The sequence below is a fragment of the Eriocheir sinensis genome, chromosome 69 (assembly GCF_024679095.1).
Source record: "Eriocheir sinensis breed Jianghai 21 chromosome 69, ASM2467909v1, whole genome shotgun sequence".
Classification (NCBI taxonomy): Eukaryota; Metazoa; Arthropoda; class Malacostraca; order Decapoda; family Varunidae; genus Eriocheir; species Eriocheir sinensis.
The window spans coordinates 5220607-5248405 of NC_066577.1; the positions used below are offsets into that span (position 1 = coordinate 5220607).

A 27799-nucleotide genomic window follows, 5' to 3' on the forward strand; every position below is an offset into this window, starting at 1 on the left:
TTCCTCCATTCCCTCCCTCCTTTTCTCTCCTCCATTCTTCCTTCCTCCCTTTCTCTGTTCTTCTTACCTCCATCTCTCCCTTTCCTCCACTGTTTTCCCTCCACCCTTATTTTCTCTTCTCTTTCCTTCTCCTTTTCTCTCCATTTCCTCCTCCGATCTTCTTTCCCTCCCTTCTATATTTCTTCTCTTCCTCCTCCTCCTCCTCCTCCTTCCCTGTGCCTCCCAAACCTCCTTCTCTCTCTCTCTCTCTCTCTCTCTCTCTCTCTCTCTCTCTCTCTCTCTCTCTCTCTCTCTCTCTCTCTTTCTCAATCCTTCCTTCTTTTCTTCTGTTTCTCCTCCTCTCTCTCTCTCTCTCTCTCTCTCTCTCTCTCTCTCTCTCTCTCTCTCTCTCTCTCTCTCTCTCTCTCTCTCTCTCTCTCTCTCTTCTCTCCTCCCATTTTCATCTTTCTTCCTCCCTTTCTTTTCTCTCTCCCTTTTTTCTCCTCCTTTCCTCCCTTGTGTCTCCAATCCCTCATTATCTCCCTATCTTTTCCCTCTCCCTCTCATATCTCTCCCTTTTTTCTCCTCCTTTCCTCCCTTCTGTCTCCAATCCCTCATGATCTCTCCCAATCTCTCCTCCCTTCCCTCTTCTTCCTTCCTTCCTTCCTCCCTCCTTCCATAACTCCCTTTCCTCTCCTTCCTTCCTTCCTCCCTACTTCCATAAACTCCCTTCCCTCTTCAACCTTCCTTCCTTCCTTCTCCCTTTCCCCTCCACATCACAGGGAGACCAAAACAAACCACAACCGAGCGCACCCACACCTCACCTATCCAGCGTCACCTGCGATATCCCGTAACAACCCTTATGAAGCCTTGCATATGAGGGCGGCGTGGGCTGGCGTGGGTCTGGGGGGTAGTGCGGCCCCTGATCCCCGACGTAGGCATAGGGTAGGCGGAGAACCCAGTATGCGGAGGCCGAGAGCTTGACCGGGAGTGACGTAGGTGGTTGAGGGATGAATCGCGGGCAGGGGTCGGGCGCTGGTTGAACTTGTGGCGAGAGAGTGACGTTAACGGGAGCCTTCGGGGTGACGATGTGGAGCCTCATCAGCTGTCCGTTCATGATGCCCCCACCGCTGCGACTGTGGGAGGGAGTGACGAGTGAGCTGTGGGGTCTGGGTGGAGATAGCGGGGACGAGAAGGGAGTAGAACGGAATGAAGGGAGTGGGAGGTGATGGAACGGAAGGGAGGATAGGAAACTGGAGGAAGAAAGGAAGTGGAGGATAGAGGGAGGGATGGGGAGGGAGGAAGGGAGTGGAAGATGAAAGAAGAGAAGGGAGAATAGGGAAAAGGAAGGAGTAGAAGGGAAGAAAGGGGGTGGAAGGTGAAAGATGGGAAGGGAGGATAGGGAAAAGGAAGGAGTAGAAGGGGAGGAAGAAAGGGAGGGGAGGAGAAGGGGAGGGAAAAAGGGATTAGAAGATGATAGAAGGGAAGGGAGAATAGGGAAAAGGAAGGAGAATAGAAGGAAGGGAGTGGAGGATAAAGGGAGGGAACGGAGGAGTAGAAAATGGATGAAGAAAGGGAGTGGAGACTAAAGCTAACCATCGTCTCAGTACACACACACACACACACACACACACCCAATCCCTCCTCCTCTCTCTCCCCAATCCCTCCTCCTCCTCCTCCCCCCAATCCCCTCCCTCCTCCCTCCCTGCCCCCCCAACACACCTGCACGGACACGGGAAGTACAGGGGCATGTCAGCGTTGGCGATCTTGGTGGCATTATCCTTTACGAGCCCTGACGGAGAGGCCTTCAGGTGACGGTCAGGGGAAGCCAGCATGAATCGATGTCCCCCTTTGCACTCGTATTCCACGCCCAGGAAGATCTTGACGGAGAACTCGTGGAGGTCTGCGTGGAGGGGGTGGATTAGCGGTGGAGGGAAGATGGAGGGAGAACTGGAAGGAAGGGAGCGGAAGAAGAGGAGGAGATGAGGAAAACACAGGAAGAATGACTGGAGGAGAAGAAAGATTGGAGAGAAAAAGGGAGATAAGGAGGAGGTAAGGGAGGAGAAGAGAGGAAGAATGACTGGAGGAGAAGAAAGATTGGAGAGAAAAAGGGAAGAGGGAGAAGAGTGGAGGAGGAAGTAGGGAGAAGAGGAGGAGGAAGTAGAAGGGAGGAAGGGAGAGAGGAGATAGGGAGGAAGGGAGGATGGATAGGGAGGGTAAAGAGAGGAAGGGAGAGAAGATAGGAAGAATAGGGAGGAAGGGAGGAAAGGAGGGAAGATAGGGAGGGTAAAGGGAGGAAGGGAGGGGAGATAGGAAGGGTAGAGGGAGAGAGGGAGAAGATAGGGAGGAAGGGAATGGAAGATCAGCTGTTTCTCTCCCTCATTCCCTTCCTCCTCCTCCTCCTCCTCTTCTTACATCTCTTCCTCCTCCTCCTCCTCCTCCTCTTCTTCTTCCATCTCTTCCTCCTCCTCCTCCTCCTTTTCTTCTTCTTCCTCCTCCTCCTCCTCCTCCTCCTCCTCCTCCTCCTCCTCCTCCTCCTCCTCCTCTTCCTCCTCCTCCTCCACACAAAAAAAGGAGAAATCAAAATGAAGAGAAAGAAAGAAAGAAAAATAAGAAAAAGGAAAAAAAAGGAAAAAATATGACAAAAAAAAAATCACACACACACACTCTTCCTCTTCTTCCTCTTCTTCCTCTTCAACTATAGTGCCTTCCTCTCCTCCTCCTCCTCCTCCTCCTTCTACATCAATCTTTCTCTCCATCTCTCTTCTCCTCCTCCATCCCTCCTTCCTTCCTTCCTCCCTTCTCACTCTCTCCTCTCCTTCAATTCTTCCTCCTTCTCATTTTTCTTCCTCTCCTCCTCCTCCTCCTCCTTCTTTTCCTTCCCTTTCATCTTCTCTTCTCTCCTTCTCCTCCTCCCTTTCCCTCTCCTATCCTATCATCTCCCTTCCCTTCCCTTCCCTTTCCCTCTCTCCCCTCCCCTCCCTTACTTTCCCCTCCTCTCTCCTCCTCCTCCTCCTCCTCTGTACCCACCTCCACATCTGTTCTTCTTGTTCTTGAGGAGCAGAGCCTTCTTGCCGAGGGTGTCCGCAATAGCCGGCCACTTCTCCCTGTCCTCAATCTTCACCGTCACATCCCACGGCAGGAGGAAATTGGTCCCGGGGAGGAAGCCGGGTTGGTCGCATATACCTGGGGAGGGAGGCGGTGTGAGGGAGAGGAGGAGGAGGAGGAGGAGGAGGAGGAGAATGAGGGAGAGAGAGGAAGGGAAGAGAAGAGAAGAGAAGAGAAGGGAAGGGAAGGGAAGGGAAGAGAAGGGAAGGGAAGAGAAGGAGAAGGGAAGGGAAGGAAAGAGAAGGGTAAGATTGTGTGTGTGTTTGTGTGTGTGTGTGTGTGGTTATGTGTGAGAGAGAAGGAGGAGGAGGAGGAGGAGGAGGAGAAGAAAGGAAGAGGGAAGAGGTGGAGGAAAGGAAAGGCTGTAGGTAGGGAAGGGAAGGGAAGGGAAGAGAAGGAAAGGGAAGAGAAAGGAAGGAAAGGGAAGGGAAAGGGAAGGGAAGGGAAGTGAAGGAAAGGGAAAGGGAAGGGAAGGGAAGGAAAGGAAAGGGAAGGGATGGAAATAGAAAGGAAGGGAAGGGAAGGGAAGGAAAGGAAAGGGAAGGGATGGAAATAGAAAGGAAGGGAAGGGAAGGGAAAGGAAGGAAAGGAAAGGAAGGGCAACACACACACACACATACACACAAACACACACACAGGTAACTCTCTCTCTCCCCATTCACCCCATTCTCTCACACACACACACACACACACACACAGGTAACTCTCTCTCCCCACCCACCCCATTCTCTCACACACACACACACACACACACACAGGTAACTCTCTCTCTCCCCACCCTGCCCATTCTCACACACACACACACACACACACACACACACACACACACACACACCAGCGTTATGGGAGTACAGGGAGGATGGTCCGAGACAGGTGAGGGCCCAGGAGGAGTATTGGGCCAGTAGACCGGACGGCGAGGCGGTTGTCAGCATGCCCGGTAGATATTCGGTAGTGGATGCCTGCCGGATGATCCCTCGGTCTGTGTGGGGAGGAAGTGGATGAAGTGGATGAGTTTAGGTGGATAATTATAACAACTACTACAACTACTACTACTACTACTACTATTACTATTACTAAGAAGAAGTAGAAGAAAAAGAAGAACAAGAGAGGAGGAGGAGGAGGAGGAGGAACAAGAGAGGAAGAGGAAGAAGAGGAGGAAAGACACATTGCCAACCCACAGAGAGAGAGAGAGAGAGAGAGAGAGAAAGAATGTGACAAGACAAAGGAAGGAAGGAAGCAAAACACACACACACACACACACACACACACACACACACTCACCCTTTCCAATCATCCGCACATCATCCTTAGTCAACGTAATCACCACTTGCGACCCGCCCCCGTGGCTATGTTCGCCCCCGGTCATCCGCCCCGCTGTCGCCCCGCCGCACACACTCCCACTCAGCCCCCCGACCCCCCCCAGACTAAGCCCGGGAGTGTGGGGGGTGCCGGAGTCAGTGGGGTCGCGGGGTAGGAGCTGCTGGGCTGGGGCGTCTATGTCACTGCGGGGGAGGTCAGAGGTCGCGGTGGAGGCTGTGGTGGTGGTGGTGATGGTGGTGGTTGTGTCGCTGTCGTCATCCTCGGAGCCGGAGACCTTGGCGGCTGTGGGGGTAGTGGGGGTGAGTGGTGATGGAAAGGGAAAGGAAGGGAAGGGAAGGAAAGGGAAGGAAAGGGAAGGAAAGGAAAGGGAAGGAAAGGGAAGGGAAGGAAAGGGAAGGAAAGGAAGGGAAGGAAGGGAAGGAAGGGTAGGAAGAAAGGAAAGGGAAGGAAAGGGAAGGAAAGGTAAGGGAAGGAAAGGAAAGGGAAGGAAAGGGAAGGGAAGGAAAGGAAAGGGAAGGAAAGGGAAGGGAAGGAAAGGAAAGGGAAGGGAAGGAAAGGAAAGGGAAGGAAAGGAAAGGGAGGAAGGAAAGGTAAGGAAAGGAAAGGGAAGGAAAGGGAAGGAAGGAAGGAAGGAAGGAAGGAAGGGAAGGAAGGAAGGGAAGGAAGGGAGGAAGGGAAGGAAGGAAGGAAGGAAGGAAGGAAGGAAGGGAAGGAAGAAGGAAGGAAGGGAAGGAAGGGAAGGGAAGGAAGGGAAGGAAGGAAGGAAGGAAAGGAAGGGTATTTAAGGGAAGGAAGGAAGGAAGGAAGGAAAGGGAAGGAAAGGGAAGGAAAGGAAAGGGAAGGAAAGGGAAGGGAAGGAAAGGGAAGGAAAGGGAAGGAAAGGGAAGGGAAAGGAAGGAAAGGAAAGGAAGGGCAACACACACACACACATGGGGGTAACTTTTTTGATATGCCAGAAAAAAATGCCCCAAAAAAGAAGAAATAAAAGGCCTGTAGTGGTGATGATTGTGGTGTTGATGGTGGTGATGGTGTTGATGTGGTGTTGGTGTTGATCCTTCCTTTCTCCCATTCTTCCCTTTCCCTTCCTCTCATCAAACCAGTCTTTCTTCCTCCTTTTTCCTCCATTTCTCCCTCCTTCCTTCTCTTCCTTCCTTCCTTCCTTTCTTCTTTCATCTTTCCTGTTCCTTGTCCCTTCATTTCTCCCTCCTTCCTTTCTCCCATTCTTCCTCCTTCCCTCCTTCCTTCTCTCCTCTCTCCCTTCCTTCCTTTGTTCCTTCTCACCCTCCCTTCCTTCCTTCCTTTCTCCTATTCTTCCCCTTTCTCTTCCTCTCATCAAACCAGTCTTTCTTCCTCCTTTTTCCTCCATTTCTCCCTCCTTCCTTCTCTCCCTTCCTTCCTTCCTTCCTTTCTCCTATTCTTCCCTTTCCCTTCCTCTCATCAAACCAGTCTTTCTTCCTCCTTTTTCCTCCATTTCTCCCTCCTTCCTTCTCTCCCTTCCTTCCTTCCTTCCTTCCTTCCATTCTTCCCTTTCCCTTCCCCTTCCCTCCTTCCTTCCTTCCTTCCTTTCTCCCATTCTTCCCTTTCCCTTCCTCTCATCAAACCAGTCTTTCTTCCTCCTTTTTCCTCCATTTCTCCCTCCTTCCTTCTCTCCCTTCCTTCCTTTCTTCCATCCTTCCCCTTCTCTCCTCTCTCCCTTCCTTCCTTCCTTCCTTTCTCCCATTCTTCCCTTACCCTTCCTCTCAACAAACCAGTCTTTCTTCCTCCTTTTCCTCCATTTCTCCTCCTTCCTTCTCTCCCTTCCTTCCTTCCTTCCTTTCTCCTTTTCTTCCCTTTCCCTTCCTCTCATCAAACCAGTCTTTCTTCCTCCTTTTTCCTCCATTTCTCCCTCCTTCCCTCCTTCCTTCCTTCCTTCCTTCCTTTCTCCTATTCTTCCCTTTCCCTTCCTCTCATCAAACCAGTCTTTCTTCCTCCTTTTTCCTCCATTTCTTCCTCCTTCCTTCTCTTCCTTCCTTCCTTCCTTCCTTTCTCCTATTCTTCCCTTTCCCTTCCTCTCATCAAACCAGTCTTTCTTCCTCCTTTTTCCTCCATTTCTCCCTCCTTCCTTCTCTCCCTTCCTTCCTTCCTTCCTTCCTTCCTCCTATTCTTCCCTTTCCCTTCCTCTCATCAAACCAGTCTTTCTTCCTCCTTTTTCCTCCATTTCTCCCTCCTTCCTTCCTTCCTTCTCTTCCTTCCTTCCTTCCTTCCTTTCTTCCCCTTTCCCTTCCTCTCATCAAACCAGTCTTTCTTCCTCCTTTTTCCTCCATTTCTCCCTCCTTCCTTCTCTCCCTTCCTTCCTTCCTTCCTTTCTCCTATTCTTCCCTTTCTCTTTCCTCTCATCAAACCAGTCTTTCTTCATCCTTTTTCCTCCATTAATCCCTCCTTCCTTCTCTCCTTCCTTCCTTCCCTTTCTCCTATTCTTCCTTCTCTTCCTCTCATCAACCCAGTCTTTCTTCCGCCTTTGTCCTCCTTTTCTCCCTCCTTCCTTCTCTCCCTTCCTTCCTTCCTTCCTTTCTCTTCTTCCCTTCCTCTCATCAAACCAGTCTTTCTTCCTCCTTTTTCCTCCATTTCTCCCTCCTTCCTTCTCTCCCTTCCTTCCTTCCCTCCTTCCTTTCTCCCATTCTTCCCTTTCTCTTTCTCTCATCAAACCAGTCTTTCTTCCTCCTTTTTCCTCCATTTCTTCCTCCTTCCTTCTCTCCCTTCCTTCCTTCCTTCCTTTCTCCTATTCTTCCCTTTCCCTTCCTCTCATCAAACCAGTCTTTCTTCCTCCTTTTTCCTCCATTTCTCCCTCCTTCCTTCTCTCCCTTCCTTCCTTCCCTCCTTCCTTTCTCCCATTCTTCCCTTTCCCTTCCTCTCATCAAACCAGTCTTTCTTCCTCCTTTTTCCTCCATTTCTTCCTCCTTCCCTCCTTCCTTCTCTTCCTTTCTTCCTTCCTTCCTTCTTTCATCTTTCCTGTTCCTTGTCCCTTCATTTCTCCCTCCTTCCTTCTCTTCCTTCCTTCCTTTCTCCCATTCTTCCCCTTCCCCTTCCCTCCTTCTCTCCCTCCCTCCCTTCCTTCCTTCCTTTCTCCCATCCTTTCCCTTCTCTTTCCTCTCATCAAACCAGTCTTTCTTCCTCCTTCCCTCCTTCCTTCCTTCCTTTCTCCCATTCTTCCCCTTCTCTCCTCTCTCCCTTCCTTCCTTCCTTTCTCCCATTCTTCCCCTTCCCCTTCCCTCCTTCCTTCCCTTCCTTTCTTCCATCCTTCCCCTTCTCTCCTCTCTCCCTTCCTTCCTTTCTTCCATCCTTCCCCTTCTCTCCTCTCTCCCTTCCTTCCTTTCTTCCATCCTTCCCCTTCTCTCCTCTCTCCCTTCCTTCCTTCCTTCCTTTCTTCCATCCTTCCCCTTCTCTCCTCTCTCCCTTCCTTCCTTCCTTCCTTTCTTCCATCCTTCCCCTTCTCTCCTCTCTCCCTTCCTTCCTTCCTTCCTTCCTTTCTTCCATCCTTCTCCTTCTCTCCCCTCTCCCTTCCTTCCTTCCTTCCTTTCTCTATTGTCCCCCTTCCCACGTACCTCTGGCATTGGACACACTGGGCTTAAAGGTGGGGAAGGTGATGGCCTCAAGACGCGTGCAACAGGTGTCGGCCAGGAGGGAGTAGAAGAGGTGGTTGGCGTCGTGCACAGTGAAGGGGTCCTCGCGTTGTCCCTGCCGGCGTCCACAGTTGCAAAAGCTGATGTAGGTGACGCCGGAGCTGTGTGGCATGACTGGAAGGCCCCTGGAGGTGGTGGAGTTAGGTTAGGTTAGGTTAGGTTAGGTTAGGTGAAGTAAGGCTATGTTAGGTCAGGTTAGGTTAAGTAAGGCTATGTTAGGTCAGGTTAGGTTAAGTAAGGTTAGGTTAGGTTACATTAGGTTAAGTAAGGCTAGGTTAGTTTAGGTTAGGTTAGGTTAAGTAAGGCTAGGTTAGGTTAGGTTAGGTTAGGTAGGTTAAGTAAGGTTAGGTTAGTTTAGGTTAGGTTAGGTTAAGTAAGGCTAGGTTAGTTTAGGTTAGGTTAGGTAGGTTAGGTTAGGTTAGGTTAGGTTATGTTAGATTAAGTAAGGCTAGGTTAGGTTAGGTTAGGTAGGTTAGGTTAGGTTAGGTAGGTTAAGTAAGGCTAGGTTAAGTTAGGTTAGGTTAGGTTAGGTAGGGCTTGGTTAATTTAGGTTAGGTTAAGTAAGGCTAGGTTAGTTTAGTTTAGGTTAGGTTACGTTAGGTTAAGTAAGGCTAGGTTAGGTTATGTTAGGTTAAGTAAGGCTAGGTTAGTTTAGTTTAGGTTAGGTTAGGTTATGTTAGGTTAAGTAAGGCTACATTAGGTTATGTTAGGCTAGGTTAGTTAAGTTTAGGTTAGGTTATGTTATGTTAGGTTAAGTAAGGGAAGGCCTACTACACCCCATCACACAAACACACACACACACACACACACTCACCTCTCCACGCCCTCCCCGTCACCCTCCGAGGCCGTGTTGTGTCGAGGGTGCTGACAAGTGTTACCAGACAGGGACAGCACCTCACATCCCATCCTCCCATCTCGCCACACCCTCTCGCACGCCTCCTCCAACTGGGACACATACTCCTCATACATTGGGCCCCTCGCCTGCCCGCTGAGGACAGTGAGAGCCATGACCAGCTGTGAGGGGAAGGGGGATGCGTTAGTCTGTGTGTGTGTGTGTGTGTCTGTGTGTGTGTGTGTGTTTAGAGGGAGAGAGGGAAAGGAGAGGAAGGGATAATGAGGGAAATTAGGAGGGAAAGTGTGTGTGTGTGTGTGTGTGTGTGTGCGTGTGTGTGTGTGAGATAGAGAAGGAAGGGAGGGAAGGTAGGAAGGAAGAATGTAAAGAGAGAGAGAGAAGGGAGAGGAAGGAAGGAAGGAAGGAAGATTGATGAGAAATATTAGGAGAGAAAGTGTATCAGGAAGAGAGAGAAGGAAGGAAGAAAGGAAGGAAGGAAGGAAGGAAGGAAGGAAGGAAGAATGTAAAGAGAGAGAGAGAAGGGAGAGAAAGAGAGAAAGGAGAGAATGGAGAATAGGAAGGAAGGAAGGAAGGAAGAAATAAAGGAGAGAGGAAGATAAACAGTAGAGAAAGAGAAAGAGAAATGGCATCACTGGGCGTGTTCGTGGTTGCATGAATATCAATCTTTTATTTTCGGTGATATATTTGAATGTTTGGGCATGCACGGACCCCCCTCAAACACCTCTATATGAACCACAAACATCAATCTATCTATGTATCTGACGCCTTGCTCCCTCGTGTGACCTTCCCTCCAGGGGGTGGCCGCGGCAGAAGTGTCTCAATCCCTCCCTGTTCTGGCATATGGATAAGGATACGATTAGACCAGAATTGGATATCCAGAGGCAGTGTGGTCTCCCCATAAGAAGAAACACATGAACTAGAAAGAATACAAAGGGCGGTAAAAATGGTTTCAGAGCTGGAGGGATTGACATATGAAGAGATGAATGGAAATGGACCTACCAACACTGGAACAAAGAAGAGAAAGAGGAGACCTAATACATATTTATAAACTATTGATTAAAATGGAAATAGACAACAAAGAGTTACTAGAGAGACGGACTTACCAGCAGGAACACACGAGGACACAGTAGAAAATAGAGGAAGGGAAGACTTGAGAGACATAAAGAAACATAGCTTCCCGTCAAGAAACATAGAGGTTTGGAACAGACTAAGTGAGGATGTAGTGTCGGCGAGAAGTGTGCAAAGCGTTAAGGAACAGTTGGATAAATGCAGATATGGGGACGGGACCAGACGAGCGTAAAACCCAGGCCCTGTGAAACTACTAGGTAAATACACACACACACACACACTCGCCGTACCTTCTCCTGGTGGTGTAGCTGGGTGTAGTGGGGAGGCAGGCCATCCTTGTAGGTGGAGAGAGCGAGGGGCAGAATCTTGGCGCAGCGGGCAGCCGAGAACCTCACCTCAGTCTCCACCAGGTTCTGTAGGCTGCTCATGACCTGCGGAAGTGAAGAATGAGGTGTTGAATTTTTATTTTTTTATTTATTATTTTTTTTATGTCTATGCCTAAAGCACTGGTAGGCTTGCTTGAGGGGCCTGGATGGTAGTTGATGGATGATACTGTGTGTGTGTGTGTGTGTGTGTGTGTGTGTGTGGAGACAGCTTCAAAAGACACCTTCGGAAGAATATCGAGAAGGGAGCGTCAAGCTGTCTCTCCAAGTGGCTCCCCTATTTCAAACATTTCTACCGAGCATTGTTTGTGGTCGCAGCGACATTCTAGGCATTTTGTTTCCTCTCTCCTGATGACCTTTGACCCTTAGACGGCAGTGGAACTCTATACAGATGGTCCAGAATTCAGTCAGTTTGGTACGGCAGAAATTAACTCGATAGCAGCGGGGATCATGTTTCTTAATGGTCCCTCCAAGCGAGAAAAATGAGAAAAAATCACCCCTCACACAAACCATTTCATAATATATATCAAAGCATTTGTGATCAGATTATGTATCATCTATTTTTTGGGGGTTATTTCATGGTACAAATTTGTCCCGTCGCTGCTACACGGTAAAGCCACAAATTTGGCCCGTCGCTGCTACACGGTAAAGCCACAAATTTGGCCCGTCGCTGCTACACGGTAAAGCCACAAATTTGGCCCGTCGCTGCTACACGGTAAAGCCACAAATTTGGCCCGTCACTGCTATTAAAAGCCACAAATTTGGCCCGTCCCTGCTACAGTAAACCACAAATTTGGCCCATCGCTGCTACAGTAAAACCACAAATTTGGCCCGTCGCTGCTACGGTAAAACCTAAATTTGGCCCATCGCTGCTACGGTAAAAGCCACAAATTTGGTAATCACTGCTACGGTAAAAGCCACAAATTTGTTGACGCTGCTACGGTAAAGCCACAAATTTATTTGAATAAATACAAATTTGGCCATCGCTGCTACGGTAAAACCACAAATTTATTGTCGCTGCTACATGGTAAAGCCACAAATTTGGCCCGTCGCTGCTACATGGTAAAAGCCACAAATTTGGCCCGTCGCTGCTTCTACGGTAAACCAAATTTGTTGTCGCTGCTACGGTAAAGCCACAAATTTGGCCCGTCACTGCTACAGTAAAGCCACAAATTTGGTCCGTCGCTGCTACAGTAAAAAGCCTAAATTTGGCCCGTTGCTGCTACACGGTAAAGCCACAAATTTGGCCCGTCGCTGCTACACGGTAAAGCCACAAATTTGGCCCGTCGCTGCTACTGGGTTAAGATGTAGAGGGCTGTCAGTAAGAGGAGAGCTGATGTGGAGAAGAGCTTTTGACTCCACTCTGTCCAGAAGAGCTGTGTGAGTGGAGCCCCCCCACATGTGAGATGCATACTCTATACGAGGGCGGACAAGGCCCCTGTATATGGATAGCAACTGTGAGGGGGGAAAGAACTGGCGGAGACGATACAGAATGCCCAACCTCGAGGAAGCTGATTTAGTAGGAGAGGAGATGTGAAGTTTCCAGTTAAAACTCTACCCCTTGACTGCAGATTTCCTACCAAAAGACCTCACCAAGCTACAGGAATGGATCAAAAAGTGGCTGCTACAATTCAATGAAGGAAAATGTAAAGTCCTGCACCTTGGGAGGGGATATCCAGCACACCAATGCCACATGGGAAACACTCCACTATCCACCACAGAGGCAGAGAAAGACCTGGGAGTGTATGTTACCAGGCTACCAGTGAAGGGATATCCAGCACACCAATACCACATGGGAAACACTCCACTATCCACCACAGAGGCAGAGAAAGACCTGGGAGTGTATGTTACCAGGCTACCAGTGAAGGGATATCCAGCACATCAATACCACATGGGAAACACTCCACTATCCACCACAGAGGCAGAGAAAGACCTGGGAGTGTATGTTACCAGGCTACCAGTGAAGGGATATCCAGCACACCAATACCACATGGGAAACACTCCACTATCCACCACAGAGGCAGAGAAAGACCTGGGAGTGTATGTTACCAGGCTACCAGTGAAGGATATCCAGCACCAATACCACATAGGAAACACTCCACTATCCACCACAGAGGCAGAGAAAGACCTGGGAGTGTATGTTACCAGGCTACCAGTGAAGGGATATCCAGCACACCAATACCACATGGGAAACACTCCACTATCCACCACAGAGGCAGAGAAAGACCTGGGAGTGTATGTTACCAGGCTACCAGTGAAGGGATATCCAGCACACCAATACCACATGGGAAACACTCCACTATCCACCACAGAGGCAGAGAAAGACCTGGGAGTGTATGTTACCAGGCTACCAGTGAAGGGATATCCAGCACACCAATACCACATAGGAAACACTCCACTATCCACCACAGAGGCAGAGAAAGACCTGGGAGTGTATGTTACCAGGCTACCAGTGAAGGGATATCCAGCACACCAATACCACATGGGAAACACTCCACTATCCACCACAGAGGCAGAGAAAGACATGGGACTATACGTTACCAGGCTACCAGTGAAGGCCAAATCCGTTCCAATCACAGCGGACGGGTTAAGGATAGACTGAGATTGTTTATCATGGAAAAGGTGACAGTTGAGTGTTGTTCAAGAATAGGGGATAGATATTTGGAGGACTGTGTTGAGTTAGGTGGAGAAATTGAGTATGCATAATTATGACTGTATATGATGTGTGTGTGTGTGTGTGTATGTATGTGTGTGCCTGTGTGTGTGTATGTGTGTGTGTGTGTGTGTGTGTGTGTGTGTGTGTGTGTGTGTGTGTGTGCATTCCCCTCACTCACCTGCTTAGCCTTGGTGTCCTTCTCCGATGGTTCCGACACGAAGAAATTATAGATTTTGTTGACAGCCTCGAACCACACATTCGCTCTTGGCACCTATGGGGGGGAACGAAGGCAGGTGAGAGGGTCAAGGTGGCACGAGCTGGCACTCATTAATAAGGCTAAAAAGATGCCAAATAAACAAAGAGGAAAGGAGGAAAGGAAAGGACGGAAAAAGTTGGGAAGTTTGGTTTAGTGGGCGCAACATCTGTGGTCATATGCCGGAGAGAGACAGAAGGGGAAGGAATTATAGAAGGGAACAGACCCCAGGAGACAGGAAAAAGTTGGGAAGTTTGGTTTAGTCAGTGCAACATCTGTGGTCATATGCCGGAGAGAGACAGAAGGGGAAGGAGTTATAGAAGGGAACAGACCCCAGGAGACAGGAAAAAGTTGGAAAGTTTGGTTTAGTCGGCGCAACATCTGTGGTCATATGCCGGAGAGAGACAGAAGGGGAAGGAGTTATAGGAGAAGGGAACAGACCCCAGGAGACAGGAAAAAGTTGGAAAGTTTTGTTTAGTGGGCGCAACATCTGTGGTCATATGCCGGAGAGAGACAGGAGGGGAAGGAATTATAGGAGAAGGGAACAGACCCCAGGAGACAGGAAAAAGTTGGGAAGTTTGGTTTAGTCGGCGCAACATCTGTGGTCATATGCCGGAGAGAGACAGAAGGGGAAGGAATTATAGGAGAAGGGAATAGACCCCAGGAGACGGGACACAACCCCCTATTAATACCTGGTACCCATTCACTGCTGGGTGGACAGGGGCATAGGGTATCGGAAAAGCCACCCAAATTTTTCCACTCCGCCCGGGAATCGAACCCGGGCTCTCTCAGTTGTGAGCCAAGTGTGCTAACCACTGCACCACGAAGCCCCCTGGGAAATGACGGATGAGGATGGAGGTGAGGGAAGAACGAAGGAGGAAGGAAGGAAAGAAGAGAGAGAAGGAAAAAATGACAATGGGGGAAGTGGAAAAACAGAGAGATTAGGGAAAGGAAAAGATAAAGAAGGAAAACAGGAAAAGGAAGAGAATGGAAGAGGAGAAAGAGAGAAAATAAGAAGAGGAAAAAAAGAAAGAAAATAGGAAGAGGAAGAGAAAAGGAAAGGAGAGAAAGAAGAAGAAAAGGAAAACAACAACAAGAACAGGCTCACCATGAAGAAGAGGGGTCCGGAATGCCTACCCACATTGTCGTCAAATCCCTTCCCCAGTGCCTGGTCGATGTGCTGCTGGAGGAAGATGGCGAAACTGTGCTCTGCGGAGACGAGAGACGACGATGAAGGTCTATTTTTTCCCCATCATCGTTTTTTTCCCCGATTTTTTTTTCCCCAATGCAATCGTTTTTTTTTTCCTTGTTTTTCCTCATCCGGTTTTCCTTCTCATTCTTTTCCGCTAGATTAGAGATGACGATGAAGGTCTATTTTTTCCCCATCATCGTTTTTTTCCCCCAATGCAATCGTTTTTTTTCCCTTGTTTTTCCTCTTTCAAGTTTTCCTTCTTGTTCTTTTCCGCTAGACAAGAGACGACGATGAAGGTCTATTTTTTTCCCCATCATCATTTTTTTTCCCCAATTTTTTTCCCCCAATGCAATCGTTTTTTTTTTCCTTGTTTTTCCTCGTCCAGTTTTCCTTCTTGTTCTTTTCCTCTAGACGAGAGACGATGGGGAAGGTCTATTTTTTCCCCATCATCGTTTTTTTCCCCGATTTTTTTCCCCCAATGCAATCGGGTTTTTTTTCCTTGTTTTTCCTCTTTCAAGTTTTCCTTCTTGTTCTTTTCCTCTAGACAAGAGACGACGATGAAGGTCTATTTTTTCCCCATCATCATTTTTTTCCCCCGATTTTTTTTTCCCCAATGCAATAGTTTTTTTTTCCTTGTTTTTCCTCGTCCAGTTTTCCTTCTTGTTCTTTTACGCTAGACTAGAGACGACGATGAAGGTCTATTTTTTTCCCCATCATCGTTTTTTCCTGTTTTTTTTTCCTCTCCATATTTTTTCCCTTCATGCCATCGTTTTTTTTTTCCTTGTTTTTCCTCTTCCAGTTTATCCTTCCTTCCCTTCCTTTCCTCTCCATTTTCTTCCCTTCCCTTCCTTTCCCTTCCCTTCCCTTTCCCTTCCCAACTCTAAGCTAACCTAACATACCTCTGCTCTCTCTCTCTCTCTCTCTCTCTCTCTCTCTCTCTCTCTCTCTCTCTCTCTCTCTCTCTCTCTCTCTCTCTCTCTCCTTTACCCTTCCTTTCCTTTCCTTTCCTTTCCTTTCCTTTCCTTTCCTTGCATTCCCTTCCCTTCCCTTCCCAACCCTAACCTAAACTAACATACCTCTGCTCTCTCTCTCTCTCTCTCTCTCTCTCTCTCTCTCTCTCTCTCTCTCTCTTACCCAGGTTCCTCTTCCGTTCCGTTGCCACGCCGGAGAGAATTGAAGCGCTTAGCCCATTGGCGGTGGTGGCTGAGGTCGGGTCCTGCCGTCCGCCACCAACACTCTGCCCCCGCCCCCCCGCCATACCCAGGCTGAGGTGGGTGAGGTCGGCCGCCAAGCTATCACCTGTTGGGAATGCACAGACAGGTATATGAACGAATGTATAGGTGGCCACAGGCTTATAAGAAGGGATGTGACCTGCTGGGAAACCAAAGAAAACCTGGAAAAAGTTTTGTTTAGTCGGCGCAACATCTGTGGAGAAGACCTGAAGATAGAGTGTGGAGGAAGAGAAGAGGAGGAGGAGGAACGACAGGGAGGAGAGAAAGGTTGGTTCTGTTTTGAGTAGCGGGCTTTTTTTATATTACAATTTCCTTTTTTTGTGCCCTTGAGCTGTCTCCTTTGTTGTAAAAAAATAACTAAATAAATAAAAAGACATTTCCGCCTCCATCAACTCTCTCCAAAAGCCGACAGGGAGATCAACCGGGTTCTCATGAGTGGTATTTTGGGTTCATGGTACAGAGGAAGGGTCACACTACCACCAGGGTCATAAAACTACCCCTGGAAATGCCCACAACTCCTATGAAAGCCTTGTTAAATACGTGTTCTTTAGGTTCATGGTACAGAGGAAGGGTCACACTACCACCAGGGTCATAAAGCTACCCCTGGAAATGCCCACAACTCCTACAAAAGCCTTGTCAAATGTGTGTTCTTTAGGTTCATGGTACAGAGGAAGGGTCACACTACCACCTGGGTCATAAAACTACCCCTGGAAATGCCCACCAAACTCCTACGAAAGCCTTGTTAAATGTGTGTTCTTCAGGTTCATGGTACAGAGGAAGGGTCACACTACCACCAGGGTCATAAAACTACCCCTGGAAATGACCCTGAAAGCCTTGTTAAATGCGTGTTCTTCAGGTTCATGGTACAGAGGAAGGGTCACACTACCAACAGGGTCACAAAACTACCCTCGGAAATGCCTCAAACTCCTACGAAAGCTCTGCCAATTACGTGGGAATGTGGATAAGTGGATAAGCGGAAGCCCTTACCAGCAGAGGGTGTGGAGGGGGCCGATGGGGTGCCACAGAGCGAGTGCAGGGTGGCAGCGATGAGGGGGGGGGCTGCGGTGCCAGGCTGCGGTTCCTCCATGATGTAAACATATGCTTGGTTGTTTGGAAGCGCAAAGAGAGAGTTGGCACTGTTGAGGAGAGGGAGAGGGAGTGAGACAGGGACAGAAGGGGATGAAGGAATAAGAGAAAGGAAGAAGAGGAAGAAGAGGAAGAAGAGGAGAGAAAGAGAATGACAGGAGACAAGAAGAGGAAGGGAAGGGAATGGAAGAGATTGCATTGAAGAGGAAGAGGAAGAAGAGGAGAGAAAGAGAATGACAGGAGACAAGAAGAGGAAGGGAAGGGAATGGAAGAGATTGCATTGAAGAGGTAGAGGAAGAAGAAGAGGAGGAGAGGAAGAGGGAAGGAAAAAGATCGCGTTGAAGAGGAAGAGGAAGAGGAAGAAGAGAGACAAAGAAGAAGAGGAAGGGAGAGAAAGAAGGAAGGAAAGAGAATGGAAAAAGATTGCATTGAAGAGGAAGAGGAAGAAGAGAGAAAACAAAGAGGAAGAGGAGGAAAGGAGAGGAAGAGGAAGAGGAAGAGAATGAAAGAAGAGGAAGAAGAGGAAGAGGAGAGAAGGAGAGGATGAAGGAGAGAAGAGGAAAGAATTGGAGAGAGAGAGAGAGAGAGAGAGAGAGAGAGAGAGAGAGAGAGAGAGAGAGAGAGAAAGGGAGAGAAGGAAGAAGGCATAGGAAGGAGATAAACAAGGAGAGGAGGAAGAGGAGGAGGAGGAGAGAAGCGATCAAGGAGAGAGAGAGAGAGAGATTCCCTTCCTATCTATCACATCATCACCACCACCACCACCACTACCTTACCTAATATTTGTGATGACCCGACTTTTGCGGAGAAGACGATATATTTGGTCCTCAAGAGCTAGTTCCAGGTTCCGTAGAGGGCTGGAAGGGGCGGAACAGCGACCCCCGCCGCCTCGGACCCTGGAAGCATTGGTTAGGTTAGGTTAGGTGGAGAAGTGGAATTAGAACCTTGTCATAATCCCTCTTTTTTATTCCTATTCCTCTTCCTTCTCCTCCTCCTCCTCCTCCACCCTCTCCCTTCCCTACCCTGACCTTACTTAACCTCCTACCCATCGCGATACTTTATTGCTGATAACAAAATTGGGTTATCGGCCATCCGTAACTTATTTAACCCTTTCAATACGATGACGCCTACGTAGGTGTCATATTTCTATTCTGTTTCTTCTTCTATTGAGTTGTCCCGTACTTTGTGTTGGGTACTAAGTATAGACGCCGTGTGCTGTCCTTGAAATCCTATTGCTCCTCCCGCCATCCTTGTTCCCACCAATCACAAAAAATGAGCCACAGTATGCACCGCCTTCTTCCCGCCTTGTGTCTAAAATTAGGAAGTCTCATTGGCTCGCTCTCTCTCTCTCTCTCTCTCTCTCTCTCTCTCTCTCTCTCTCTCTCTCAGACACCGAGGCGCCGACACCATCACGTCTCGCCAACGTTGCCAGATTGCCGTATTCAGCCTCTTATTTTTGCCGATTTCCGACCCCAAAAACTGCCTCCTCGACCCCAATAACTGCCTATATAAATAGATATTGGTAAAATAATTAATTATTGGTGTCTTTTGGCAATTGCTATGGCTCAGAAATAGGTAAATACGAGGCTCTGAGTACGATAATCTGGCAATGGTGTGACTCGCCCACCTCTCTCTCTCTCTCTCTCTCTCTCTCTCTCCCAGACACCAAGGTGCCAACACCACCACTCCTTGATGACAAAGGAGTATCTGGCAGCTCTCTGACTGATGATAACAGAGTTGTATTTGCTGATAATTTCTCGACATTCTTCCTCCTCTACACAATCATCTGCTTTCTCTATTTCTTTCCCCCTTGCCCCTTTCTCCCCTTTCTTTATTTCGCTTTTTTTTATTTCGCGTTGACGCAATTTACATTATGCATAGCAGGTACATGTTGACTCGTTGTGTATGCTGCTTTGCAAATATGTGATACATGTAATGAGGGCTTTCTGCAGCATAATATACGGAGGCGACAAGCAGATACATGCCGGCTCAGGTTTGCGGCCGTGCACGCCATATATCAGCCAGGCGGGCTTTTTGAACATCCGGCGCGAAGGGGTTAAATATATATCGGTATCTTCGTTACTTTTATAACCAAACTAGCGATGATTGCTAATTTTTTCCGCCTCAGAAAAAAAAAAGCGTTGTCTCCTCCCGTGGCCCGGACGCCCGGTGTTGTATGAAAAAACTTTGGGGTATGAAATGTCTTCAGTGAAGAGATTTCATACTTGGATCATCAACATTAAAACACTTGGTTATGTTTTTATGTTAGAGTCAAAAATCAATAAATCAAAGAGAAAAATCATTTAACTTTGCCCAAAAAATGTTTATTCACTGCCTCAAATTTGATATTCCATATTTGTTTGTGGGCATGCCATGGTATTGAAAGCACCCGGTGTTGTGTTGTTTGGTGTCCCATCGTCAAAAGCTGGTGCTTTTATTTACAAACATTGGTTAGTGAACTGCGCATGTTCAGACCAGTAAGTGTAGCCCTGTACAGTCTCACAAAGCTTTTTAACACATTAAGAGTTGCTGGAAGGCTGAATCAGACATACAGTACCACCATCCTCGCTGTTTCTAGAACGACACTTTGTATACTGTATGTCTGATTCAGCCTTCCAGCAATTAATTATAAGCTAGCTTTGTGAACTGTACAGGTTCACTGCTGGTCTGAACATGCACAGTTCACGAAGACAATGTTTGTAAAAAGCGCCAGCTTTTGACGGTGGGGACGCCAAATAACACAACACCAGTTCAGGCGTTTCCAGTATTACCGTCCAAAGGTACGTGTCAACGTGTGGTTTTCAGGTTTTGTAAGTTTTCTAAAATACAGATAATGAAAATTTGAATTCATCTATGTTTTATTTGAAATATCAATATAATATCGTTCTCGCCAATCGGACTTATCGCTAGCTAGTATCGGAATTGTGGATTCATATCGGGTATGGGTTATCGGTTATCGCCTATATTTGTGTCTCCAGTTAACGGATATCGGTTATCACCGATAAGGTTTTCCATTATCAGTTATCGGGTATCGGGAATAAGGTTTTCTGTTATCGTGTCCAGCTATGCCCCTACCCACCTGTGAGCTGCCCTGTCCTCTCCCTTCACCCCTTCCTTACCCTGACCTTACCTAACCTTCCCTCTTCCCTACCCTAACCTAACCTTCCAACGCTTTATCTCTTTCTAACCCTAACCTAACCTTCCTTCTCTCCTTTTCCTTCCCTTCCTACCCTGACCTTACCTAACCCCTGTACCCACCTGTGAGCTGCCCCGTCCTCCGCGCTGCCCCGGATCTGAGGAGGCAGGAGGCGAGCGGAGAAGAGGAAGAGTACGCGAGGGGCACACAGGCGGCCAAACGCTACCCAATCCTTGCTGATGCCTGGGACGGTACGCAGGAGTTCTGAGAGGTGGTTGTGTGCCTTGGACCTGTGGAGGGACGACGCTGGGTTAGGTTAGGTTAGTGGGTGGGTTAGGTTAGGTTAGGGTTAGGTTAGGTTAGGTTAGGTTAGGGGCAGGGTTAGGTTAGGTAAGTTAGGTTAGGTTAGTGGGGGGGGGTTAGGTTAGGTTAGGTTAGTTAGGTTTGGTTAGTGGGGGGGGTTAGGTTAGGTTAGGGGCAGGGTTAGGTTAGGTTAGTTAGGTTTGGTTACTGGGGGGGGTTAGGTTAGGTTAGGTTAGTTAGGTTTGGTTAGAGGGGGGGGTTAGGTTAGGTTAGGTTAGAGGGGGGGGGGGTTAGGTTAGGTTAGGTAAGTTAAGTGAGGTTAGGTAAGTTAGGTTAGGTTAGGTAAGTTAGGTTAGGTTAGGTTAGGTTCAGTCTCTCTCTCTCTCTCTCTCTCCCTCTCACCGTATAGCGTCCAGGGTCCTGAAGAGATGTATGTAGGTGACGTCAAAGGTGTGGGTGGGGTGGCAGAGCAGCAGGATATGGGACACAGAGAACAGCACCAGCAGGCTCTTGGCAAACCCTAACTTGAGACTGGACCAGGCCATCAAGAACCCCTGTGGAAGGAGGTTAGGTTAGGTTAGGTTAGGTTAGGTTAGATTAGGTTAGGTTGACATAGGGATGGAACATGTTTTGTGTGTTTTTACAGTGATGGAAGGAGTTGAAAGGCAAAAATTAGATTAGATTAGGTTAGGTTAGGTTAGGTTAAGGTTAGGTTAGGTTAGGTTAAGGTTGACATAGGGATGGAACATGTTTTGTGTGTTTTTACAGTGATGGAAGGAGTTGAAAGGCAAAAATTAGATTAGATTAGGTTAGGTTAGGTTAGGTTAGGTTAGGTTAGGTTAGGTTAAGGTTAGGTTAGGTTAGGTTAGATTAGGTTGACATAGAGATGGAACATGTTTTGTGTGTTTTTACAGTGATGGAAGGAGTTGAAAGGCAAAAATTAGATTAGATTTGGTTAGGTTAGGTTAGGTTAAGGTTAGGTTGATATGGGAAACAGAGAACAGCACCAGCAGGCTCTTGGCAAACCCTAACTTGAGACTGGACCAGGCCATCAAGAACCCCTGTGGAAGGAGGTTAGGTTAGGTTAGGTTAGGTTAAGGTTAGGTTAGGTTAAGGTTAGGTTAGGTTGATATGGGAAACAGAGAACAGCACCAGCAGGCTCTTGGCAAACCCTAACTTGAGACTGGACCAGGCCATCAAGAACCCCTGTGGAAGGAGGTAGAGTTAGGTTAGGTTAGGTTGGCGTAGAGGAAAAGGAAGCTGTTGTGTGTGTGTGTGTGTGTGTGTGTGTGTGTTTTTACAGCAGTGGAAGTAGTTTAAGGGCTACACACACACACACACACACACACACACTGCTTCCCATATATCACAACTTGGAAAATACATAGGAAGGAAGGAAGGAAGGAGAGGAAGGAAGGAACAAAGGAAGGAAGGGAAATAGAGAAAGGACACACACACACACACACACACACACACACACCTAGTGGTACGTGACAGAGGTGTGACAAGAGGCAACGGTAAGAAATTGAAGAAGAGCGACTGTAGGAGAGACCTCAAGAAATACAGTTTAGAAGCATAACAACATGGAACGGACTTGACGAGGAGACTGTGTGTGCAAAAACCATTCATGAATTTGGACAAACTGGATGATAAGCGTTATGGAGACGGGACAGCACGAGACTAGTACGCCTCTTTTCCTGTATTTCACAACTAGGTAAATAGAACTAGGTAAATACACACACATAATAGTAATGATAATAATAATAATAATAGTAATAATAATAAGAAGAAGAAGATGAAGAAGAAAAAGAACAAGAAATGAAAGGGAAGGAAGAAGAAGAAGAAGAAGAAGAAGAGAAGGATCATTGGAGGAAGGAAAGGAAGGAAGAAGAGAAGAGGGAAACGGAGAGAAAAATGGAGAGAAAAAGGAAGGAAGGAAAGGAGACAGAGATGGAGGGAAGGAAGGAAGGAAGGAAGGAAAGAAGGAAGGAAGGGAACAAGAAAAGAAGGAAGAAGGGAAGGAAGGAAGGAAGGAAGGAAGGAAGGAAGGAAGGAGGGGAAAGAAAGGAAGGAAACAAGAAAAGAAGGAAGGGAAGGAAGGAAGGAAGGAAGGAAGGAAAGAAAGGAAAGAAGGAAGGAAACAAGAAAAGAAGGAAGGGAAGGAAGGAAGGAAGGAAGGAAAGAAAGGAAGGAAAGAAGGAAGGAAGGAAACAAGAAAAGAAGAAAGGAAGGAAGGAAGGAAGGAGGGAAAGAAAGGAAGGAAAGAAGGAAGGAAGGAAACAAGAAAAGAAGGAAGGGAAGGAAGGAAGGAAGGAAGGAAGGAAAGAAAGGAAGGAAAGAAGGAAGGAAGGAAACAAGAAAAGAAGGAAGGAAGGAAACAAGAAAAGAAGGAAGGAAGGAAAGAAAGGAAGGAAGGAAACAAGAAAAGAAGGAAGAAAGGAAGGAAAGGAAAGAAAGGAAGGAAGGAAGGAAGGAAGGAAGGAAAGGAAGGAAACAAGAAAAGAAGGAAGAAAGGAAGGAAAGGAAAGAAAGGACTTAAAGAAGGAAGGAAGGAAGAGAACAAGAAAAGAAGGAAGGGAAGGAAGGAAGGAAGGAAAGAAGGAAGTAAGGAAACAAGAAAAGAAGGAAGAAGGGAAGGAAGGAAGGAAGGAAGGAGGGAAAGAAAGGAAAGAAGGAAGGAAGGAAACAAGAAGAAAGGAAGGAAGGAAGGAGGGAAAGAAAGGAAGGAAAGAAGGAAGGAAGGAAACAAGAAAAGAAGGAAGAAGGGAAGGAAGGAAGGATGGAATGAAAGAAAGGAAAGAAGGAAGGAAACAAGAAAAGAAGGAAGGGAAGGAAGGAAGGAAGGAAGGAGGGAAAGAAAGGAAGGAAAGAAGGAAGGAAGGAAACAAGAAAAGAAGGAAGAAGGGAAGGAAGGAAGGAAGGAAGGAAGGGAAAGAAAGGAAGGAAGGAAACAAGAATAGAAGGAAGAGGGAAGAAGGGAAGGAAGGAAGGAAGGAAGATCAGAAAGCAAACACACACACACACACACATCCCCTTCCCCCCCTACACACACACCTTCTCCTGCAAGAGCTGATGCATATGTTCAAGGGATGCAATGAGGGTAGAGGTGTCGTAGGCAGCTGTGAGGTGCAGGTAGACGGTGCGACGCCCAACATCATAATATCCATCAACGCCTGTCTGCAAGGGAACGCAGGGTAAGTTAGGTTAGGTTAGGTTAGACAAGTTAGGTTAGGTTAGGTTAGGTAAGTTAGGTTAGGTTAGGTTAGGTAAGTTAGGTTAGGTAAGGTTAGACAAGTTAGGTAAGTTAGGTTAGGTTAGGTTAGACAAGTTAGGTAAGTTAGGTTAGGTTAGGTTAGACAAGTTAGGTAAGTTAGGTTAGGTTAGGTTAGACAAGTTAGGTAAGTTAGGTTAGGTTAGGTTAGACAAGTTAGGTAAGTTAGGTTAGGTTAGGTTAGACAAGTTAGGTAAGTTAAGTTAGGTTAGGTTAGACAAGTTAGGTTAGGTTAGGTTAGGTTAGACAAGTTAAGTTGGTTAGGTTAGGTGAGTTAGGTTAGGTTAGGTTAGATAACGTTAGGTTAGGTAAGTTAGGTTAGGTTAGACAAGTTAGGTAAGTTAGGTTAGGTAAGTTAGGTTAGATTAGGTTAGGTTTGGTAAGTTAGGTTAGACATAATACCCATCAACGCCTATCTGCAAGGGAACAGAGGGTAAGTTAGGTTAGATTAGGTTAGGTAGGTTAGGTAAGTTAGGTTAGGTTAGATAAGGTTAGGTTAGGTAAGTTATGTTAGACAAATTAGGTTAGGTTATGTTAGATAAGGTAAGGTTAGGTAAGTTAGGTTAAACAAGTTAAGTAAGTTAGGTTAGGTAAGTTAGATTAGACAAATTAGGTTAGGTTAGGTGAGTTAGGTTAGACAAATTAGGTTAGGTTATGTTAGATAAGGTAAGTTAGGTTAGACAAGTTAAGTTAGTTAGGCTAAGTTAGATAAAGTTAGGTTAGGTAAGTTAGGTTAGACAAATTAGGTTAGGTTAGGTAAGTTAGGTTAGACAAATTAGGTTAGGTTAGGTAAGGTAAATTAGGTTAGACAAATTAGGTTCGGTTAGGTTAGATAAGGTTAGGTTAGGTAAGATAGGTTAGACAAGTTAGGTTAGGTTTGGTTAGATAAGGTTAGGTTAGGTAAGATAGGTTAGACAAGTAAGGTTAGGTTTGGTCAGATAAGGTTAGGTTAGGTAAGTTAGGTTATGTTAGATAAGGTAAGTTAGGTTGGACAAGTTAAGTACGTTAGGTTAGGTTTTAATTGCAAGGAGGTAGAATGGGAGGATTGGCAGACGCAGGGAACAGAAGAGTCGTGGGGAGGGAGACTCCTGCAAATGGCAATGGAACATGTGCTGCCTCAATGCATATATTTACACACACACCCATATCCTCCCTTCCTCCTTCCCTACGCACCCTTATATATACCCCCTTCCCTCTCCCCCTCCCTTCCTCTCTCCCACTGTTCCCAGAGCAGTGAGTAGCGGGCTTTTTTATATTTTTCTTTACGCCCTTGAACTGTCTCCTTAGCTGTAGAAAGATAAAAAATAAATAAAATAAAAAAACGTACTCAGAACACAGTATTCACCGGTTTCTGACGCCTAACTAAGTCCCAAGAAACATCAGGATCTAACTCTTTTAACCCTGTCTGATCCGATGTTTTCAAATTTTCGCACTCGTAACACCTAGGGTCGTATTTAAAGACATTTCGTTGCCCTAGAACACTATTTTGACAAGGCTTTCGTAGGAGTTGTGGGCATTTCCAGGAGTAGTTCTATGACCCTGGTGATAGTGTGACCCTTCCTCTGTACCATGAACCTAAAGAAACACATATTTAACAAGGCTTTCCTAGGAGTTGTGGGCATTTCCAGGAGTAGTTCTAGGACCCTGGTGATAGTGTGACCCTTCCTCTGTATCGTGAACCTAAAGAAACACATATTTAACAAGGTTTTCGTAGGAGTTGTGGGCATTTCCAGGAGTAGTTCTATGACCCTGGTGATAGTGTGACCCTTCCTCTGTATCGTGAACCTAAAGAAACACATATTTAACAAGGCTTTACCGGGAGTTGTGGGCATTTCCAGTAGTAGTTCTATGACCCTGGTGATAGTGTGACCCTTCCTCTGTATCGTGAACCTAAAGAAACACATATTTAACAAGGCTTTCGTAGGAGTTGTGGGCATTTCCAGGAGTAGTTCTATGACCCTGGTGATAGTGTGACCCTTCCTCTGTACCATGAACCTAAAGAAACACATATTTAACAAGGCTTTCGTAGGAGTTGTGGGCATTTCCAGGAGTAGTTCTATGACCCTGGTGATAGTGTGACCCTTCCTCTGTACCATGAACCTAAAGAAACATATTTAACAAGGCTTTCGTAGGAGTTGTGGGCATTTCCAGGAGTAGTTCTATGACCCTGGTGATAGTGTGACCCTTCCTCTGTATCGTGAACCTAAAGAAACACATATTTAACAAGGCTTTCGTAGGAGTTGTGGGCATTTCCAGTAGTAGTTCTATGACCCTGGTGATAGTGTGACCCTTCCTCTGTATCGTGAACCTAAAGAAACACATATTTAACAAGGCTTTCGTAGGAGTTGTGGGCATTTCCAGGAGTAGTTCTATGACCCTGGTGATAGTGTGACCCTTCCTCTGTACCATGAACCTAAAGAAACATATTTAACAAGGCTTTCGTAGGAGTTGTGGGCATTTCCAGGAGTAGTTCTATGACCCTGGTGATAGTGTGACCCTTCCTCTGTACCATTAACCTGTAGAAACCTCATTAGAACCCGATTGACCCCCTCTTTGACCTTTAGAAATATGTGAGAAGCAGAAGTGTCTTGTAATACCACCTCTAACATCGTACTCATTTATCTGAACAACGATAACGCTCATGAACACTAAGCACTGGTACCGAATCAATAGTGTAAAACAATAATGAATAATGAGTGAAAAGAAGCTAGTGGAAAGTTAAAAAATTAAAAAATAATGCATCGTTTTGATCGACGTGCCTGAGGGGGGGCCAGATATGTACCCCCTCGGATCACACAGGGTTAACGATACCTATAAATGAGTTTCGTTCTTGGAGCCCAGAAGACAGTTTTGGGGTAGGAAGTCGGGAAATATAAGCAGCTGAGTACGACAATCCAGCAACATTGCTCTCTCCCACACTCCCTGTCTCACTCCCTCACCCCTTCCTTCTCCCTTCCTATCACCCTCGCACCCTCACCAGCGTCCTTTGGTCCACATGTATAGGGTGCGTCAGGTCCCTGTTGAAGATGCGTTGCCCCACCATCGCCTCCAGAGCAGCCGCCTTGCACCCCCCAGCGTCCAGGGAGCTCCGCCCGAACACAGCGACCACTGCCACTCTCTGTCGCGCCGCAGCCTCCCTGTGGTGGTGGTGGGGGGGGAGGTGTTAGTGGTGGTAGTAGTAGTAATAGTAGTAGTAGTAGTAGTAGTAGAAGGAGGAAAGGGTAGCAACACACGGCTCTTTTCCTGTATTTCACAACTAGGTAAACACACACACACACACACACACACACAAGGAAGTAAAAGAGAAAGAAATAAAAAAAATAATGAAAGAAAAAGATTGGAAGGAAAATGATCAAGAAAATAAGGAGAGAGAAGGAAGACAGGGGAAGAAAAATGAATATAAGAAAGGAAGAAAAGGAGAGGAAGACAAAATAGACAAATATACAATGAAGAAAAATGTCGTAAAATAAGACATGGGAAAGAAAGGCAGAGAATATAGTAAACAGAAGAACGAAAGAACAAAACACACACACACACACACTTACTGGGGCATCCATGTGGTAGGCAGGGTGAAGTGTCCTTGCCGGTTTGATATTTTGTAAGCCAACTCCATCTGAGGGTAGAGAAAAAAAGTTCAGGGATGACGCCATGGTCCTTAACCCGTGCGCTCCAACTGTGGGAAAACCGAGGAGTGGCCGAGAAACGACAAAATTACACTGCATTTTGAAACTAAGAAAAGAGCATGGAACGTACATCAGAGTACTCCTCTCATGACCATAAAGCCGTTAAAAATATTTACTTATACACAAACTCCATTCTTTTTGGGTGATGTTTGTTACAAAATAAAGTTTCGTGACGCGTGGCATCTGGCCGAGAGTCGCTTGTTGTCTACATTAGAGAATTTGACAAGTGATTACTGTGTGGATAGCTAATTCAGTCTGCCATGACCTTACAGCACCACCTATGACAAAAAAGCCCACCTCAAGATCACTCAGGTAAGTTAGTTCAGTTCAAGGATAGATTGTGTTCTCACCGTTGTCAGTAGGCGGTGGGCGGCGCTGTGTCACGTGTCAGTAAGTATTCTCGTCCTCTATACTCCTTGGTGCTCCCTTTAATATATTCCGTCCATTCTCACTGCCTTGGCTTCTTAATGTTCTCCTCTTCGTCGCTGTTTTAATTATTTTCCTCCATTCCTTCGTGTCACGCCTCGCCTCTCTCCCTCCTCGGCGCCTGTCAATGTAAACAAACCAGTGACCGAGGTACCGTCTTGGCCAAAGAGACTGTATACGAAGAGATAGTGGTA

General features: G+C 46.9%; 1 protein-coding gene and 1 long non-coding RNA gene across 2 annotated transcripts; both read right to left on the reverse strand.

Moving 5' to 3' along the window:
• Nucleotides 1-396: 396 nt before the first annotated feature.
• LOC126988442 (nonsense-mediated mRNA decay factor SMG8-like) lies at nucleotides 397-27749 on the reverse strand. Its single transcript, XM_050846562.1, has 19 exons — nucleotides 27530-27749; nucleotides 27042-27109; nucleotides 26474-26633; nucleotides 23280-23402; nucleotides 20628-20779; nucleotides 20045-20212; nucleotides 17563-17682; nucleotides 16691-16839; nucleotides 15606-15770; nucleotides 14388-14488; nucleotides 13205-13297; nucleotides 10278-10418; nucleotides 8881-9080; nucleotides 7989-8191; nucleotides 4369-4689; nucleotides 3923-4066; nucleotides 3010-3165; nucleotides 1702-1882; nucleotides 397-1115 (listed from the first exon to the last, which is right to left on the reverse strand). Exons 2-19 carry the CDS (start codon nucleotides 27107-27109, stop codon nucleotides 800-802), a joined length of 2961 nt encoding a protein of 986 aa, XP_050702519.1. The 5' UTR covers nucleotides 27530-27749; the 3' UTR covers nucleotides 397-799.
• Nucleotides 11954-13047, reverse strand: LOC126988445 (uncharacterized). Its single transcript, XR_007741954.1, has 3 exons — nucleotides 12796-13047; nucleotides 12499-12696; nucleotides 11954-12402 (listed from the first exon to the last, which is right to left on the reverse strand). It is a non-coding gene; the product is annotated as an uncharacterized LOC126988445 (long non-coding RNA).
• Nucleotides 27750-27799: the final 50 nt, after the last annotated feature.